At 46.4% G+C, this 16014-nt stretch overlaps 1 protein-coding gene across 1 annotated transcript in view; it reads right to left on the bottom strand.

The window, feature by feature from the left end:
* The window catches only part of SHANK1 (SH3 and multiple ankyrin repeat domains 1), a 120007-nt gene that overhangs the window by 51188 nt on the left and 52805 nt on the right, over nt 1–16014 (bottom strand). Inside the window, exons 9-13 of the mRNA XM_056863875.1 lie at nt 15649–15726; nt 11657–11723; nt 9753–10038; nt 5578–5744; nt 130–243 (exon numbers count right to left, since the gene is read on the bottom strand). Of these exons, the coding sequence (XP_056719853.1) occupies nt 130–243; nt 5578–5744; nt 9753–10038; nt 11657–11723; nt 15649–15726 (712 nt within the window). The remainder of the gene's footprint in view (nt 1–129; nt 244–5577; nt 5745–9752; nt 10039–11656; nt 11724–15648; nt 15727–16014) is intronic.

Below are 16014 nucleotides of genomic sequence, written 5' to 3'. Positions count from 1 at the left end.
GCAACAATTTTCTCCAGGAGAACTGACCTCTTTAGTACGGAGATCAGTTGCAATTCTGGGAGATCTCCAGCCCCCACCAGGAGGCTGGCAACCCTATGGGGGAAGACAGGAAGTGTCTGGAACACCTACCTTGTTTCCCGTCCTGTGATTTGTTGGCCACTTCCTCCACGCAGTCCGAGGGGAACCAGCCTACGCGGTTCTTGATCTGCCCCTCCCAGAAGCCACCTTCCCCGACACTCAGAACTGCAATAGAGAAGGGCATGGTTAGGGGCATGAACGTACTAGGAGATGAAAATGGCCACCATTTTAAGAGTCATCACTTAGTCGAACACTGTGTGGCACAGGGGGACAGAGTTCAAATCCTTCATAGCCATGAAATTTGCTGATTGACCATGGGACCACAGGCCAATCGCTAGCCCTAGGCTTCCTCACAGAGAAGAAGAAGAATTGGTTTTTATATGCTGACTTTCTCTACCACTTAAGGGAGAATCAAACCGGCTTACAATCCCCTTCCCTTCCCCTCCCCACAATAGACACCTTGTGAGGTAAGTGGGGCTGAGAGTGTGTGACTGGCCCAAGGTCACCCAGGTGGCTTCATGTGTAGGAGTGGGGAAACAAATCCCGTTCACCAGATTAGCCTCCACCGCTCATGTGGAAGAGTGGGGAATCAAACCCAGTTCTCCAGCTCAGAGCCCACCACTCCAAACCACCGCTCTTAACCACTACATCACGCTGTCTCCCAAGAGACAGCCTTGATTCAGCCATCACACAAAACCATGGCTTATGCTATCTACGGTTAGTGTGGTCCTCTACACATAGACCACTCTACTAATTGTGGTCAGATAAGGTATGTCAAGACAAGGATCTGGAACCCAAGTTGGAAGCGGGGTCGTTAAGTACTATTGGTGTTATCTACGGTTTCACAAAGGGAGCCGGCGTGGTGTAGTGGTTAAGGTGTCGGAGTAGGACCTGGGAACCCCAGGTTCAAATCCCCACTCGCACCACGGAAGTTTGCTGGGTGACCTTGGGCCAGTCACACTCTCTCAGCCCTGACCCTGGCTAGTACTTGGATGCGGGAATTCCAAGGAATACCAGGGGCATGATGTGGAGGCAGGCAAAGGCATATCTGAACGTCTCTTGCCTTGAAAACCCTACGGGGTCACCATAAGTCAGCTGTGACTTGATGGCAAAAAAAAAAATGGTTTCACTAGATGTATTAATGCAGACATCCTAGCTTCATCCTGGTTTGTCAATGAGCATCACCTTCCCAGAAGTGCTGGGAGGTAGGGAAAAGAATGAAGACAAGCATTTGTTGAGACAGTCCAGGAGCTGAAGAATCACCTGAAAGCTGAATCCTGGTTTGACAAATTAACTATAGTTAAAGTAATCCATGCCCTGACCTGGATGGCCCACATTAGCCTGATCTCGTCACATCTCAAAAGCTATGTAGGGTCACCCCTGGTTAGTACTTGGATGGGAGATCAAGGAAGTCCAGGACAGCTACACAGAGGCATGCAATGGCTAACCACCTCCGTCCATTTCTTGCCATGAAAACTCTACAAGGTTGCCATAAATTGGCTACAACTTGATGGTACTTTCCACCACCAAAGTAAACCACAGTTTCATGTTATGTCTGAACTGAGTCTTCATAATAAATACTTAGCATTTGTATGCTATACATGGTTGGATCCAGCCTGCTTTTCCACTCGTTCTTACCCAATTCTCCACCTTACTACATTTCCCTGTCACAGATTACTTTTGTCCACACCGGCCCCATGATACTGAGCCTAGCCTTTTTGGGTGGTCAGAGGGGACCCCCTGATTTCTTTTTCATCAGCCAAAAAACTGGATGGATCCAACCCATTAACTCGTTGTAGCGACAATCCTGTGAAGTCAGTATTACTATCTACAAATCACAGCTGAGGCACTCAGACTGGTCAGTTTGCCTAAGACAACACCGTGAGTTTGTGGCAAAGAGGAGATAATATGAAGGAGGGACTTCCCGATTCGCCGCTCAATCACTTAACCACTAGGCTACCCTACCCGCACTGGCTGTAATGAGGAATAGACTCCACAGAATAACAACTGAATTAAAGATTGCATGGTTAGTTTTTAAAGGCCGTGCACCTGGAATCCCGCCTTCAGGGTTTTCAGATCCCCGTTGTGTTTGGGCAGAGCCAGCTAGGGTGGCTTTTCTACTTTTCCTGCACCATCTTCTAAACGCACCTGAAGATTTGCTGGCCTTATCTACAGGGAAGAAGCTCAGCGATCAAGCACAGGCTTTGCATGCAGAAGGTTCCGGACGGTGTCCTTAGTATTACCAGTTTTAAAAAGACAACCTCACGTGAACACATGAAGCTGCCTTATACTGAATCAGACCCTTGGTCCATCAAAGTCAGTATTGTCTACTCAGACTGGCAGCGGCTCTCCAGGGTCTCAGGCTAGAGGTCTTTCACACCACCTACTTGCCTAGTCTCTTTAACTGGAGATGCCAGGGATTGAACCTGGGACCTTCTGCATGCCGAGCAGAGGCTGTACCACTGAGCCACAGCCCCTCCCCTCAGGTAGCAGGTGATGGGAAAGATCCTTCTCTGCCTGAAACCACACTGAGCTAGCTCGGCCAGTGTTAGAAAGCAGCTCTCTGAAAGGCTATGCCTTCACATAATCTAGTGTTCCCCTTCATCTTTCTTTGTCTTCCTTCAAAAGGAAAGTCTACAGAGCCCACTGACCAGCGGAGGGGCAAGGGTAAAGATTCCATACAAACCCCCCCGCCCCCGAACACCAAAGAGAATTCACAAGACGTAGTCTAGAGGAAAGACTGTGGTCCACCAATGGTCTGAGTGAACTTTGAGATGGTCCCTAAGATAACAGCCCAAATAACAGAGGATGTTCCTGAAGGCCTTTTCCGGAACGAACGAAAATAAAGACCAAATTTAAAGTCCTCTCCTTCTGCAATCCAGTGCAGTTATTCATATCGGGTGATTCACACTGGAATAACAGTTTCTCGACTGACGCAGTTGTGTTTTGTGTAAACCCTTCCCATTGAGAAACAACACCCATATAGTGCTTTAAAACTAACACCTTCAACCAAATCAAATCCCTTTCTTGAGAAGAGTAGGATGTTTTTTTTGTTTTTTTAACCCAGTCATTTGTACTGGTAAAATATCTCAGCTCTAGCTTTCTGGCTCCTTGAGATCTCGGCGTAATTTTAGAGATCACTAAGTGCTGAATTATTTGGGGCTTTTTTGAAAGGTCACGCTCACATAAGAACACAGAACAACAATTCGCAGGGAAAGCGCCTTCAATATTTAATCAACCAGCAGGATCCTTTGAAGAATAGTTACTTTTGTTTATAACTAGCAGGGCAGTACTATGCAGAGTTATTGCAATAGGCATAGACTGGAGCAATGGTAAGAAAATACTGTACTGTAAATCTTCATGAAACAGGTTAGCTGACCAGCTTCTCTTGAGCAATGCAATTTAGAGTACTTGGAACACTGAACTTGATATTTGTCGATCCTGGGTAATTTAGAATTACCTGCTCTAGGTTGGGGGGAAAACCTGGAAATTTTGGGGGCGGAGCTTGATGAAGGGAGGGGCTTCAACGGGGCACAATGCCATAGAGTCCACCTTCCAAAGCGGCCATTTTCTCCAGGGGAACTGATCTCTATCAGCTGGAGATCAGTTGTAATAGCAGGAGGAGGGGAGGGGCTGTGGCTCAGTGATAGTGCATCTGCTTGGCATGCAGAAGGTCCCAGGTTCAATCCCCGGCATCTCCACTTAAAGGGACTAGGCAAGTAGGTGATGTGAAAGGCCTCTGCCTGAGACCCTGGAGAGCTACTGCTGGTCTGAGTAGACAATATTGACTTTGATGGACCAAGGGTCTGATTCAGTATAAGGCAGCTTCATGTGTTCATGAGATCTCCAGCTAGAACCCGGAGGTTGGCAACCCTATGTATTATGCCTCCAGCAACTCTGTCATACAAGTCTCAGAAACCTTTCTGAAAAAGGGGGCAACCTAGGGAAAGGGATGCTTAAGCACTATAAGGATAGCCAGCTTTCAGTAATTTTACCTGCTTGTAGGTCATCCCCAAACATCTGTGTTTTCTAGAATACACATTTATTCAATAAAAGCTTTTAAAACCCTGATCTTTGGCTTTAGGAAGAGACCTCTTGGATCAAACCCCACAATAATGAATTCAAATTCAACACTGGAAACCCGAGATTGACAAGTCATTGGATATTGTGCTATTGTAGTAATTCACCATTTAGATTTGGAAAATCCAGAAGATCAGTGATTACAGCAGTGTGATATCCAGTGGCATGCAGATCCCCAGACTCTCTGGCAGAAGGATATTGTTTTCAACTCTTTCCAGTATAACTGCATGGGAGTGCAGAAGGAACTTTCTAAAGCGGTCTCCCACACGGCAGCTGTAATGGTTGAGAATGCGGTTGTCCTCAAAGAACAAGCAAGCCAGAACCACAGTCTAGAGTACAACCAAGCCCTAGAGAATCATAGCAACAAAGCGACACAAAACCATCGGACGTAGCGGGGTAGCTGTTTATCACCGTACCTCCATCTCCAGTTGAATAGAACAGATGAATCTTAGTTTGCCAAGACCATGGTTTAAAAGGATCCCTGTTTTCCAGAATGTTTAGCTGGCCACTCCACTCTGACATAAACTTGCATGCATGAACCAACTATATAAGGATGACAGCACATGCACGGAACGCTCCAGGCAAAACCAGAGTCTGTACATCAAACACACACAGACACACACGTATAAGCCACGCCTTGCCACTGCCCTGACCCTCAATTCCAAATATACCAGCTAAGTCCAGGATTCTCAAAGTGTGAGGTAGGTGGTAGCTTCCCTCTAGAGAAAGATCTAGGGTCCTTCCTGACTCCCTACCCGTGTGACTCACGTAGCTCTTGAGCGAGCGTATTGGCTTCCAATTCTGGTGTCGCATGCAGCACAACTGGAAGTTGTAGCCCCTCTCAGACATTATGTCCATGGGTACCAGGGAAGGGGAAATGCATAGATCCCATATGCACAGCCACAGTGTTGTCTGAACGGGAAAGAGCTCCTTTGTGCTCGCCAAAGCTTTATGTGCATGCAAAATCCACACACTGCCCCTTGCTCGTACAATATGGAGACTGTGAAGATGGGGGTTATTGAATGTAGCTCGCACTCCCAATATGTGTGGTTTCTGGGTACCCAGTACTCATGAAGCTCCCAGTACTCATGAAGCTTGTGTTGTCAGAAGAGGTATGTGAGTATGTGGGGCATATGGGGCCATTCTGTACATTGGCAGGATCTTTTCCATCATGCTGGAGTCCTTTCTCCCTGTCCCTTCCAACTGGCCATGTTTCTTCCATTTCCCACAAATTTGTGTTCTCTTCTGCCTGGTACCAAATGGGATACTATCCTTATACTGTTTGTATAGGGAGAATGGGCATAACAACACTTGAGAATCCCTTTGTTAAGTCCACCAGTCTTCCACAAAGGACCCCGGCATCCTGGGCTCAGGGAGGGTCCCCGGCTAATCCAAGGGTGTGCGCAGAGATCTACGTACCCTTGATCTTTTCGCCCTTGCTGATGGAGAGCTCACCCTCGGCCTGGGCCTGGTACGGTTTCACAGCCATGAACGTGCGGCCAGGCACAGCCGAATAGAGTTTCCGCTTCACCCCCCGGCTACTCAATGTGCTGCCACCAGCCGACTCCTTCTGGTAGCCACTGGAGCTGCCAAGATAAAGAAAGACAAGCAAGTATGATTTATGAGGGCTGTGACTCAGTGGTAGAGCATCTGTTTGGCATGCAGAAGGTCCCAGGTTCAATCCCCGGCACCTCCAGTTAAAAGGACCAGGCAAGCAAGGGGATATGAAAGACCTCTACCTGAGACCCTGGAGAGACACTGCTGGTCTGAGTAGACAATACTGACTTAACTGGAGATTCCAGGGAGGGGCTGTGGCTCAGTGGTAGAGCATCTGCTTGGCATGTAGAAGGCCCCAGGTTCAATCCCCGGCATCTCCAGTTAAAGGGACCAGGCAAGTAGATGATGTGAAAGACCTCTACCTGAGACCCTGGAGAGCCACTGCTGTAGAGAGAGACCTGTACAGCCACTGCTGTAGAGAGACCCTGGAGAGCCACTGAGTAGACAATCCTGACTTTGATGGACCAAAGATCTGATTCAGTATAAGGCAGCTTCATGTGTCTTTGATGGACCAAAGGTCTGATTCCATATAAGGCAGCTTCATATGATGACCAAGCAATTTATTATTATTATTATTATCATTATCATTTATAGCTTGCCTTTCTCACTGAGGCTCAAGACAGATTACAGTTTTGTAAGGCAAAGACCTCCAGTAAACAATGACGTAAAACTAGGATTACAGAACCGGAAAACAATGCCAACAAAAAACTGTCTAAGGCAACCCAAACTGTCTGAGGCATGACATACTATTTTTATTTATTTGTTTGTTTGCTCGACTTTTATGCCGCCCGTTCCCAACTTTCAGGTCAGGCTCAGGGCAGCTTGCAGCATTTCAAGGCAGTTAAACTCCCCAAAGTTTTCCATTTTAAAACTACAGCATCCTATTAAAATAACCACAGGCACCCTAAAACCATATAACAATAAACAACAACGGGAATCGATTCAGAGTGGGGAAAGGAAGGGCAAACAATAAGATAATATCACTAAGAAAAAGATGGGGGTCTAAATAAGTAGGATGTAGGTAAATAAAGCAGGACTACAGCTGAACATCAAGAAAACAAAAGTAATGACTACAGGAGAATTACACAACTTTAAGGTTGACAATGAGGAAATTGAAATTGTTCAAGACTTTCTATTCCTTGGATCCACCATCAACCAAAAGGGAGACTGCAGCCAAGAAATCAGAAGGAGATTGAGACTGGGAAGGGCAGTCATGAAGGAGCTAGAAAATATTTTGAAGTGTAAGGATGTGTCACTGGCCACCAAGACTAGGTTAATTCATGCCATCGTATTCCCTATTACTATGTATGGGTGTGAAAGCTGGACAGTGAAGAAAGCTGATAGGAAGAAAATAGATTCCTTTGAAATGTGGTGTTGGAGGAGAGTGTTACGGATTCCGTGGACTGCCAAAAAAACAAATCAGTGGGTTATAGATCAAATTAAGCCTGAACTGACCCTAGAAGCTAAAATGACTAAACTGAGGCTATCGTATTTTGGTCAGGTCATGAGACGACAAGAGTCACTGGAAAAGACAGTCATGCTAGGAAAAGTTGAGGGCAGCAGGAAAAAAGGAAGACCCAACAAGAGATGGATTGACTCAATAAAGGAAGCCACAGCCTTCAATTTGCAGGATCTGAGCAAGGCTGTCAAAGATAGGACATTTTGGAGGACTTTCATTCATAGGGTTGCCATGAGTCGGAAGCGACTTGACGGCACTTAACACACAAACACACACACACAGGTAAATAATAAAAAAAGTGAAGAAAGGGGGTTACAAAGGTAGAGGACAGAGCGGTAAAAAAGGGAGGGGGTACATACAGTAATCATATGCTTGCCCCCCCATGGGTATTTTAACTTCAAAAAGCAACTGTGGGTGCAAGGGGAATACAGATGAGGTCTGCAGTGCAGAGAAAAGGATTTTCTTCCCCTACCCCCATTTTCTCAAATTCTCTCCCCCCGCCCCCACATTTCCTCAGCTGAATATGCCCCCTTCTGGAATGGTGTATGGAAAAAAGACAAGTCTAATGTGGGTCCCTGTCTTTTTCCCCTAAAAGCAGTCTAGGTGGGCCCATTTTTAATCAGGAAACAGGATACATAGGAAGGATTAAAGCGATTCCCTTTTGCTAGCAGCTGCAACTTCAGTCTATATCAGCACCCCCACCCCCACCCCATGGCCGTTTTTTTGATGCTCAATTTCAGATCAGGGGATCTAATCACAGCTCTCCAATACTGGGTGGTGTCATTTGGCCCTGAGCCAACTCCATCTCTCCTCTCTTCATTTTAACCCAATAGATCGCACTACTCTCAGAAAGAACCTAGAAATCCTGGCTTCCAGTGAACACTACTGAGGGAACTCTTCAGCAGGAGAGGGGCTGTGGCTCAGTGGCAGAGCATCTGCTTTGCATGTAGACGGTCCCAGGTTCAGTCCTTGGCATCTCCAGTTTTAAGGATGAGGTAGAAGGTGATGTGAAAGACTTCTGCCACAGACCCTGGAGAGCCGCAGCCAGTCTGAGTAGACGATACTGTCTCTGATGGACCATGGGTCTGATTCAGTACAAGGCAGCTTCATGTACTCCTGTGAGTAGGGAACTAAAACATTTAAGGTGTAAACGGGAAGGATTCATTGACTGTTTATACATTTCTGCATTCATTGAAATGTTTTCCTGGACCTGGCAATGTAGCACAGGGTTACCTGTGCATTCCAGGATCATCTGTGCTTTCCAGTGCTGGCCTTCCTGTTGACTGTCAGGCCTTTGCTGGTAGCAGGAGTAAAGGCTCTTGACATGAGTAGGCCAGTTTCTGGCTACACGTCAAGTCCTTGGTTCTCATGCCTGTAAACTCTGTGTACAGTTTCGCTCATTCTGTTTTCCACAGCTGTGCTCTAATGTTTAGTCTTCCTTCCTGGGAATCACTTATGTCGGGGTTGCTTAGCCATGTTTACCTTCACAGCCTATAGTGCTTTTAAACCTGAAACCTGCCTATGTTTCACCATTACCAGCCTCACCTGCCTGTAGGCAGTCAGTCCTTTAATCTGTCTTTTTGCTCCTAATAAAGTATTACTGCTTCAGAGCTACCTGCCTGGATGAGTTTGCTTAAGGGATGCGAGGGACAGACGCCTGATCCTGACATTGACCATCTACATGCAAGACAGATGCCTGAGTATGTTAACCAGTTTTTCTTAACAAGATTGAGTAGCCGAGCTGATGAGAATATGTATCTGAGCTAGAATAATTGTAAGCTTGCTCAGGTTTAAACAATGGTCATTTATGCATGGGTACTTTCACTCATGTTTGCCCCCAGTCTGAATCAGTTGTTCCTTGGAGTTATGCACGAGTTATCCATCCATTAGAGATGACCTCACTGCCAGCCCTCGCAATGTCCGGGTCTTCCCATTCCTCTGTTAACGTGACTCTTCCAGCTTCCCTGAGCAAAGCCCGGGTGAAATCCCCATGCAGAAGGCAAAGTGCGGAACATGCAAGCTTGGTTTTGCTCACAGCCAATTACTAAGCAGCATGTCCAGAGGTGGGGATTTAAATATTTCCTGCTTCCTGGGAGCTCTTTCTGAGCACAAGGCTTTTTTTTTAAAACAGAGGCTTGGATTCCTCCCCCACTTTCAGATTGCTCCTTTTGTTGTTGTTCTTAAAATGCTTTTTTATGTGGCAATTGGGTTGGGGGGGATTTTCTCTCACAGTAAGCACTACAAGTAAGCCAATTACAAAGTAGCATTTAAAGGGACGGGGACTTGATTTGAGCTTGGAGACTGCTGGTGCATACATTCCCAACAGGAAAGTGTGGGTCAAGCCAGCAAAGAACCTCAGGTAAAACTCCCATGCATAAATGACCAAAAACATTTTTGATAGTTTGAACGGAACATAATTTTCATCCCTAAGGACCTAGGCATACATCTCCTACTCTGGGATCAGGCTGTTCTTGTAAAACAGTTTCCCTTGTACAATGTAAATGCTTAAGACTCTGTCAATGAGCAATAAAGTTTGATGATACTCTGGAATGCAAATAATCTAAGCTCTTAAAAGTACCTGGGCCGACCTCGCTGTTTTTTGGCTTCATCTGTATGGCGTCCCCGTGACGGAGAGCGGCTTCGAGCTCCACGGGGACTGCTGGAGCTACGCAAGGTCCCCGTGGTGATCTTCTGGCCCTGCACAGCCACGGTGGCAGACGGCGTGGAAGGGGGGGCGTAAAGCATCCAGTCGGGAAGGTTCATGCTGGTGTCGCTGTTGGCCCGTAGCAAGGTGTGCGGCACCATCAGGCTCTGAGACCCATCCCGTCGTCGGCTGGCATATTGCGGGGTCTCCTGGAATGGGACTGAAAGGGGGCGGGAGGTGGCACCACAGAAAATAAAACAGACGAGGATCAATTATTGGGAGCGCCTGCGAGTAAATGCCATGACATGGACCAGACTTTGGGGCTGGGGAGGAACTGTTGACTTGAGATTATGGCATGTGTGTGATTGTGTATGTATTTCCATCATGCTACTAGCAGTAAAAATGAGCAAGAGTCCAGTAGCACCTTAAAGACTAACAAAATTTCCGGCAGGATATGAGCTTTCATATCTGAATTTTCTCGCAGGGTATGAGCTTTCATATCTGAATTTTCTGGTAGCTTTCATATCTGAATTTTCAGACAGGGTATGAGCTTTCGTATCTGAATTTTCGGGCAGGGTATGAGCTTTCGTATCTGAATTTTCGGGCAGGGTATGAGCTTTCATATCTGAATTTTCTGGTAGCTTTCATATCTGAATTTTCGGGCAGGGTATGAGCTTTCATATCTGAATTTTCGGGCAGGGTATGAGCTTTCGTATCTGAATTTTTGGGCAGGGTATGAGCTTTCGTATCTGAATTTTTGGGCAGGGTATGAGCTTTCATATCTGAATATTGGTATCTGAAGAAGAGAGCTGCGGCTCACAAAAGCTCATACCCTTCCAGAAATTTTGTTAAGTCTATAAGGTGCTACTGGACTCTTGCTCTTTTCTACTGCTAGTGGCAGACTAACACGGCTACCCATCGTGATCTATCATCATGCCACTGAAAGTCTTGGAAGGGTATAGGGAGAGCTGGGTCAGAGTTGTTGATGTGGGAGTCTGGGGAAAAGGCTGCATGTGCTATTGGATGCAGGTAGAGGGCCTTTTCACACAGAGCTTTTCCTGTAATTCTGGTGCTGACCTGTAGCAGTTTTTGTGCATGCTTCCTCATGTCTTTGCTTTCTGTCTGTTGTCTTTCCATGTTTTCCTCATCATTTCTCCATGCTTTCTCAGTCCATGTTTGATCTGATTTCAGAAAGCAGAGAGAGATGACCAACAAATCATGGAAGGACAAGAAACGGAAAAAAAGGACGTGAGGAAGCGTGGAGATATATTTCACTGCTGGTGGGTACCAGGCCATTTATGCATGGCTGTTTCCTCGCGGTCACCCCGCTGACTACTTGGGGGCTTTGCTTTGATTATGCTTGCATTTTCTGACTGTCAGACGACACCTTGCCCATGCATTTCCGCAGGTTATCCCTGTGTTTTCCAGCTGCTGGCTAAACACAAATCCAGAAAATCCAGGAAATGTGCGGGGAGAGCGAGGCGACCTCTGACAGTCGGAAAATGCATGCATAATCAAAGCAAAGCCCCCAAGTAGTCAGCGGGGTGACCGCGAGGAAACAGCCATGCATAAATGGCCCCTATGTTGAGAGAAATATTTTTAAATCAGTTCATCTGTCTTAGCACGCTCCCCCCCCCCAAGGTCCCTGGAAATTGTAGTTTTGTCTTGGTTCTGAAAACATAGTTAGAATTCCTTAGCCTCCTTAGAGAGCTACAGTTCCCAGATTTCTTGTGTGTGTGTGTGTGTGTGTACAAGAAACCTTGACAACTTAAATCAATTTGCAGTTCACATTTATAGCACAAACATTCTTTACCCTTCCCACCCCATATCGCACTCACCTACATCTGAGTCCCGGTGGCTCTTGATCAGCTCTCCCAGCTCAAAGTTTCCTGCAATGACCGCTACCTAATGTGGAAGGAATATGCGCATACAAAGACAAACGCACACACACACACACACAAACACACATGTATATCAGAGATGAATCCTTCTCCATATGCTGACAGACCAACAAGAAACCGAGGATTTCTCTGTGGCGATTGGGCTTGTCTGAGGAATGGTTAATGTTTACAGCGATATAGAAACCATTAAACGTTTGATATTTTACATTCTTAGCAGTGAGGGGAGGGGTGGAAAAGGGCAAGGTTTTGCTCCAACCATGGCATGCTCCATATTCTGCAAAAAAACAAAACAAACCAAGCTTCTCCCTCACACTTGTTTATGTGTGAAAGCACAGACACTTGAGTAAATGTGGTCAAATGCTCCTTTTCACATTTATACAGGGGCCAGCCTACGGTCACCCTGAACCTAACATATGCTTGTACTGTCTTGCAGGCTGACCGTTAGGGTTGCCAACTCAAAGTTGGGAAATACCTGGAGTTTTTTTGGTGTGTGTGTGTGTGTGCCTGAGGAGGGTGGTGTTTGGAGAGGGGAGGGGCTTCAATGCTGTAGAGTCCAATTGCCAAAGCGGCCATTTTCTCCAAGGGAACTGATCTTTACCGACTGGAGATCAGTTGTCATCGTGGGAGATCTCCAGCCACCACCTGGAGGTTGGCAACCCTACTGCCAGTAGACATCTGCTTCAGTTGGGCCTAAAAGAGGTTTACAGATTGTTTTTGCTTTCAAATCACAGCTGACTCATGGCGACCCTGTAGGGTTTTCAAGTCTAGAGATGTTCAGAGGTGGTTTGCCATTGCCTTCCTCTGCATAGTGACCCTGGTATTCCTTGGAAGTCTCCCATCCAAATACTAGCCAGGGCTGACCCTGCTTAGCTTCTGAGATCTGACAGGATCAGGCTAGCCTGGGGCTATCCAGGTCAAGAGGGAAGGGTTTGGACAAGGGAGGGACTTCAATGCCGTAGAGTCCATTTGCCAAAGCAGCCATTTTCTCCAGGGGAACTGATCGCTATCGGTTGGAGAGCAGTTCTAATAGCAGGAGATCTCCAGCCACCACCTGGAGATTGTATCAAAAAACAGTAGTAGGCTCTAGATACAAAATGACAATGTATTAATGGAATAAACACAATCAGTGAAGGACAATATATACAAAAGCAGTCAATGAAATTGACAAAAGAGTAACAAGCCTCAAGCAAGCAACAACGTGTACCCAAAATAGTAAACAAGAGCAATACAAAGTACTTCAAACATGCAAACTATGCTACACAGCAGAAAACAGCTCATGCGTGCTCAACAAAGCTCCTTCAGAGTGGTACTTAGCCCATTATGGGAGCAGCAGAAGGAATTTCAAAATTGATAAAATAGTTGCAGATTTAAGAGTAGCAGTTCTCTTACAAAGGAATTTCAGAGGGAGATTGGAAAGAGAAACTGTTGAATTACAGTTGATATTCAAACTAAAGTCAATGCATTTACCTGGGCTGAATAAAGACCTTGCATTCATGGCTCATTACCAATGCTGATTTCTCCACACCCATCTCTCCCCTGGACATCACAGACTCTTCTGCATACCACACCTAATCCCATCACGCCTGCTATTCACATTTACATACTGTTAACATTTACATACTATTGCTTGTCTGAATTCACTCTCCTCTACTTAAAGACAGATGGATTCACATTCTAGCTGTATCTGAAGAAGTGAGCTGTGGCTCACAAAAGCTCATACCCTACCAGAAAATATTTTTGTTAGTCTTTAAGGTGCTACTGGACTCTTGCCCTTTTCTAGATTGTGAATGACTGTATTTCTTTAAGGCTGATAAAGCCACTTTTTAGTGGTGAAAGTGCTGAGATTTATCCGGAAAGGTGTTTCCAACATTTCTTGCCTGACGAACTTTACCAGGAAAAGCGTCCAGCCAAGCCGAAACCCACGGCTTTTTGAGTGGGGTTTTCCACTCTGAAGGAACTTTGTTGAGCACACATGACCTGTTTTCTGCTGTGTAGCATAGTTTGCATGTTTGAAGTACTTTGTATCGCTCTTGTTTATTATTTTGGGTACACCTTGTTGCTTGCTTGAGGCTTGTTACTCTTTTGCAATTTCATTGACTGCTTTTGTATATATTGTCCTTCACTGATTGAGTTTATTCTATTAATACATTGTCATTTTGTATCTAGAGCCTACTACTGTTTTTTGATACAGCTTAGCTTTACAGTTTTAGTGAGTCTTTCTTACCTCACCACCTGGAAATTGGCAACCCTAACCCCAGGCCACCTTCTGACTCTTGCTGTGTGTGTGGGGGAGCATGGCTTTCACCAATGCCCCTTCAGATTAGGTTCAAGGAGATGGTAGAGACCCCAATGTCCTCGTCACAGCTTTCCTTCCCCCCTTCATCATATCTCCGGTGCATTAAAGATAGGGCCAGGCTGAGGTGAGGGAAGGCAGCATGGTATAGCCTGATCTCCTCAGATCTCTCAAGCTAAGCAAGTTTGGTAGAAAAAGAAGAAGAGTTGGTTTTTATATGCCGACTTTCTCTACCACTTAAGGGTGAATCAAACCAGCTCACAATCACCTTCACTTCCCCTCCCCACAACAGACACCCTGTGAGGTAGGTGGGGCTGAGACAGCTGTGACTAGCCCAAGGTCACCCAGCTGGCCTTATGTGTAGGAGTGGGGAAACCAATTTGGTTCATCAGATTAGCCTCCGCCGCTCATGTGGAGGAGTGGGGGAATCAAACCCAGTTCTCCAGATCAGAGTCCACTTCTCCAAACCACCGCTCTTAACCACTACACCATGCTGGCTCTTGGAAAGGAGACCCCCAAGGAAGACTCTGCAGAGGAAGGCAATGGCAAACCACCTCTGCCTCTCACTTGCCTTGAAAATCTCTTGCTGTGGTCGCTGTCAGTTGGCAGCGACTTTATGACATTTCACACATACACCCTGCAATGTTGGAAGAAAGGGGATAAAGTATGCGTCTCTGTGTGTGGGGGATCTTAGTACCAGATCCCATGCTCCAAAAAACATGGTAAGAAATGTCGAAAGAACATAGGAAGAGCCCTGCTGGGTCAGACCAGTGGTCCATTTAGTCCAGAATTCTGTTTCATGTGAAGGCCAACAAACCGGGCACAGAGGCCAACGCTTTTCCTGATGTTGCCTCCTAGCGCTGAGTTTTAGAGGTTTACGGCCTTTGTACATCAAGGTTCCCTTCAGTTACCATTGCTGGTCCACTCCTTAAGGGAGGGGCCATGGCTCAGTGGTACAGCATCTGCTTGGCATGCAGAAGGTCCCGGGTTCAATCCCCAGCATCTCCAGTTAAAGGGACTAGGCAGGTAGGTGTTGTGAAAGACCTCTGCCTGAGACCCTGGAGAGCTGTGGGGAGGGGCTGTGGCTCAGTGGTAGAGCATCTGCTTGGCATGCAGAAGGCCCCAGGTTCAACCCCCAGCATCTCCAGTTAAAGGGACTAGGCAAGTAGGTGATCTGAAAGACCTCTGTCTGAGACCCTGGAGAGTCGCTGCCAGTCTGAGTAGACAATACTGACTTTCATAGAATCATAGAGTTGGAAGGGACCATCAGGGTCATCTAGTCCAACCCCTGCACAATGCAGGAAATTCACAATTACCTCCCACTTTGATGGACCAAGGGTCTGATTCAGTGTGGGGCAGCTTCATGTGTGTTCATGTGTTCACTCCATCATGAACCTAACACCCTTTTAAAGACATGTCAGCTGAACTGTAATGTTTAGAAGGCCACTGCATGTTTGAGAGATTGTTTACACTCCTGGTCCCTTGTGAGATATATAAGAAAATGTACCATGGGTCCCTGCAAAATGATAAACTGGAGGTTACTCCTAAACATGATCTCTAGCACTGAAGACAGGCTCTTAGGCTCAAATGGGGGTCAGCATGCCCCACTCTCTTCGGAACCCCATTCGCCACGCACCTGGAACGCCGTCTGACCATGGTTGTTCTTGATTTCTTTGTTAGCTCCCCGGTAGAGCAGGATACGGGCACAGCTCTCCTGGGGGTTGGGAGAGAGATGAGGAATAAACAAGGTACAACATCTACCCACAACACCCTGAACGAACAAGTGTGCACACTTGGGGACTCATGGAGATGGGAGCTGTGCTGAGAATGCATTTACATTGGCAAAACCCAAGTTCAAGTAGACAGTGTGATTTCACTTCTCTTCTTACACAGTCTCAGTGAGGTAGACAAAGCACACCATTCTTCCCATTGCATAGATGGAAAAACTGAGGGAAAACTGCACCTTCTCAAGCTCAGCAATATCCTTTTTTAGGGGCGGTGA

Source organism: Euleptes europaea, chromosome 18 (genome assembly GCF_029931775.1).
Source record: "Euleptes europaea isolate rEulEur1 chromosome 18, rEulEur1.hap1, whole genome shotgun sequence".
Taxonomy (NCBI): Eukaryota; Metazoa; Chordata; class Lepidosauria; order Squamata; family Sphaerodactylidae; genus Euleptes; species Euleptes europaea.
This window is presented reverse-complemented; position numbering and strand designations above follow the sequence as displayed.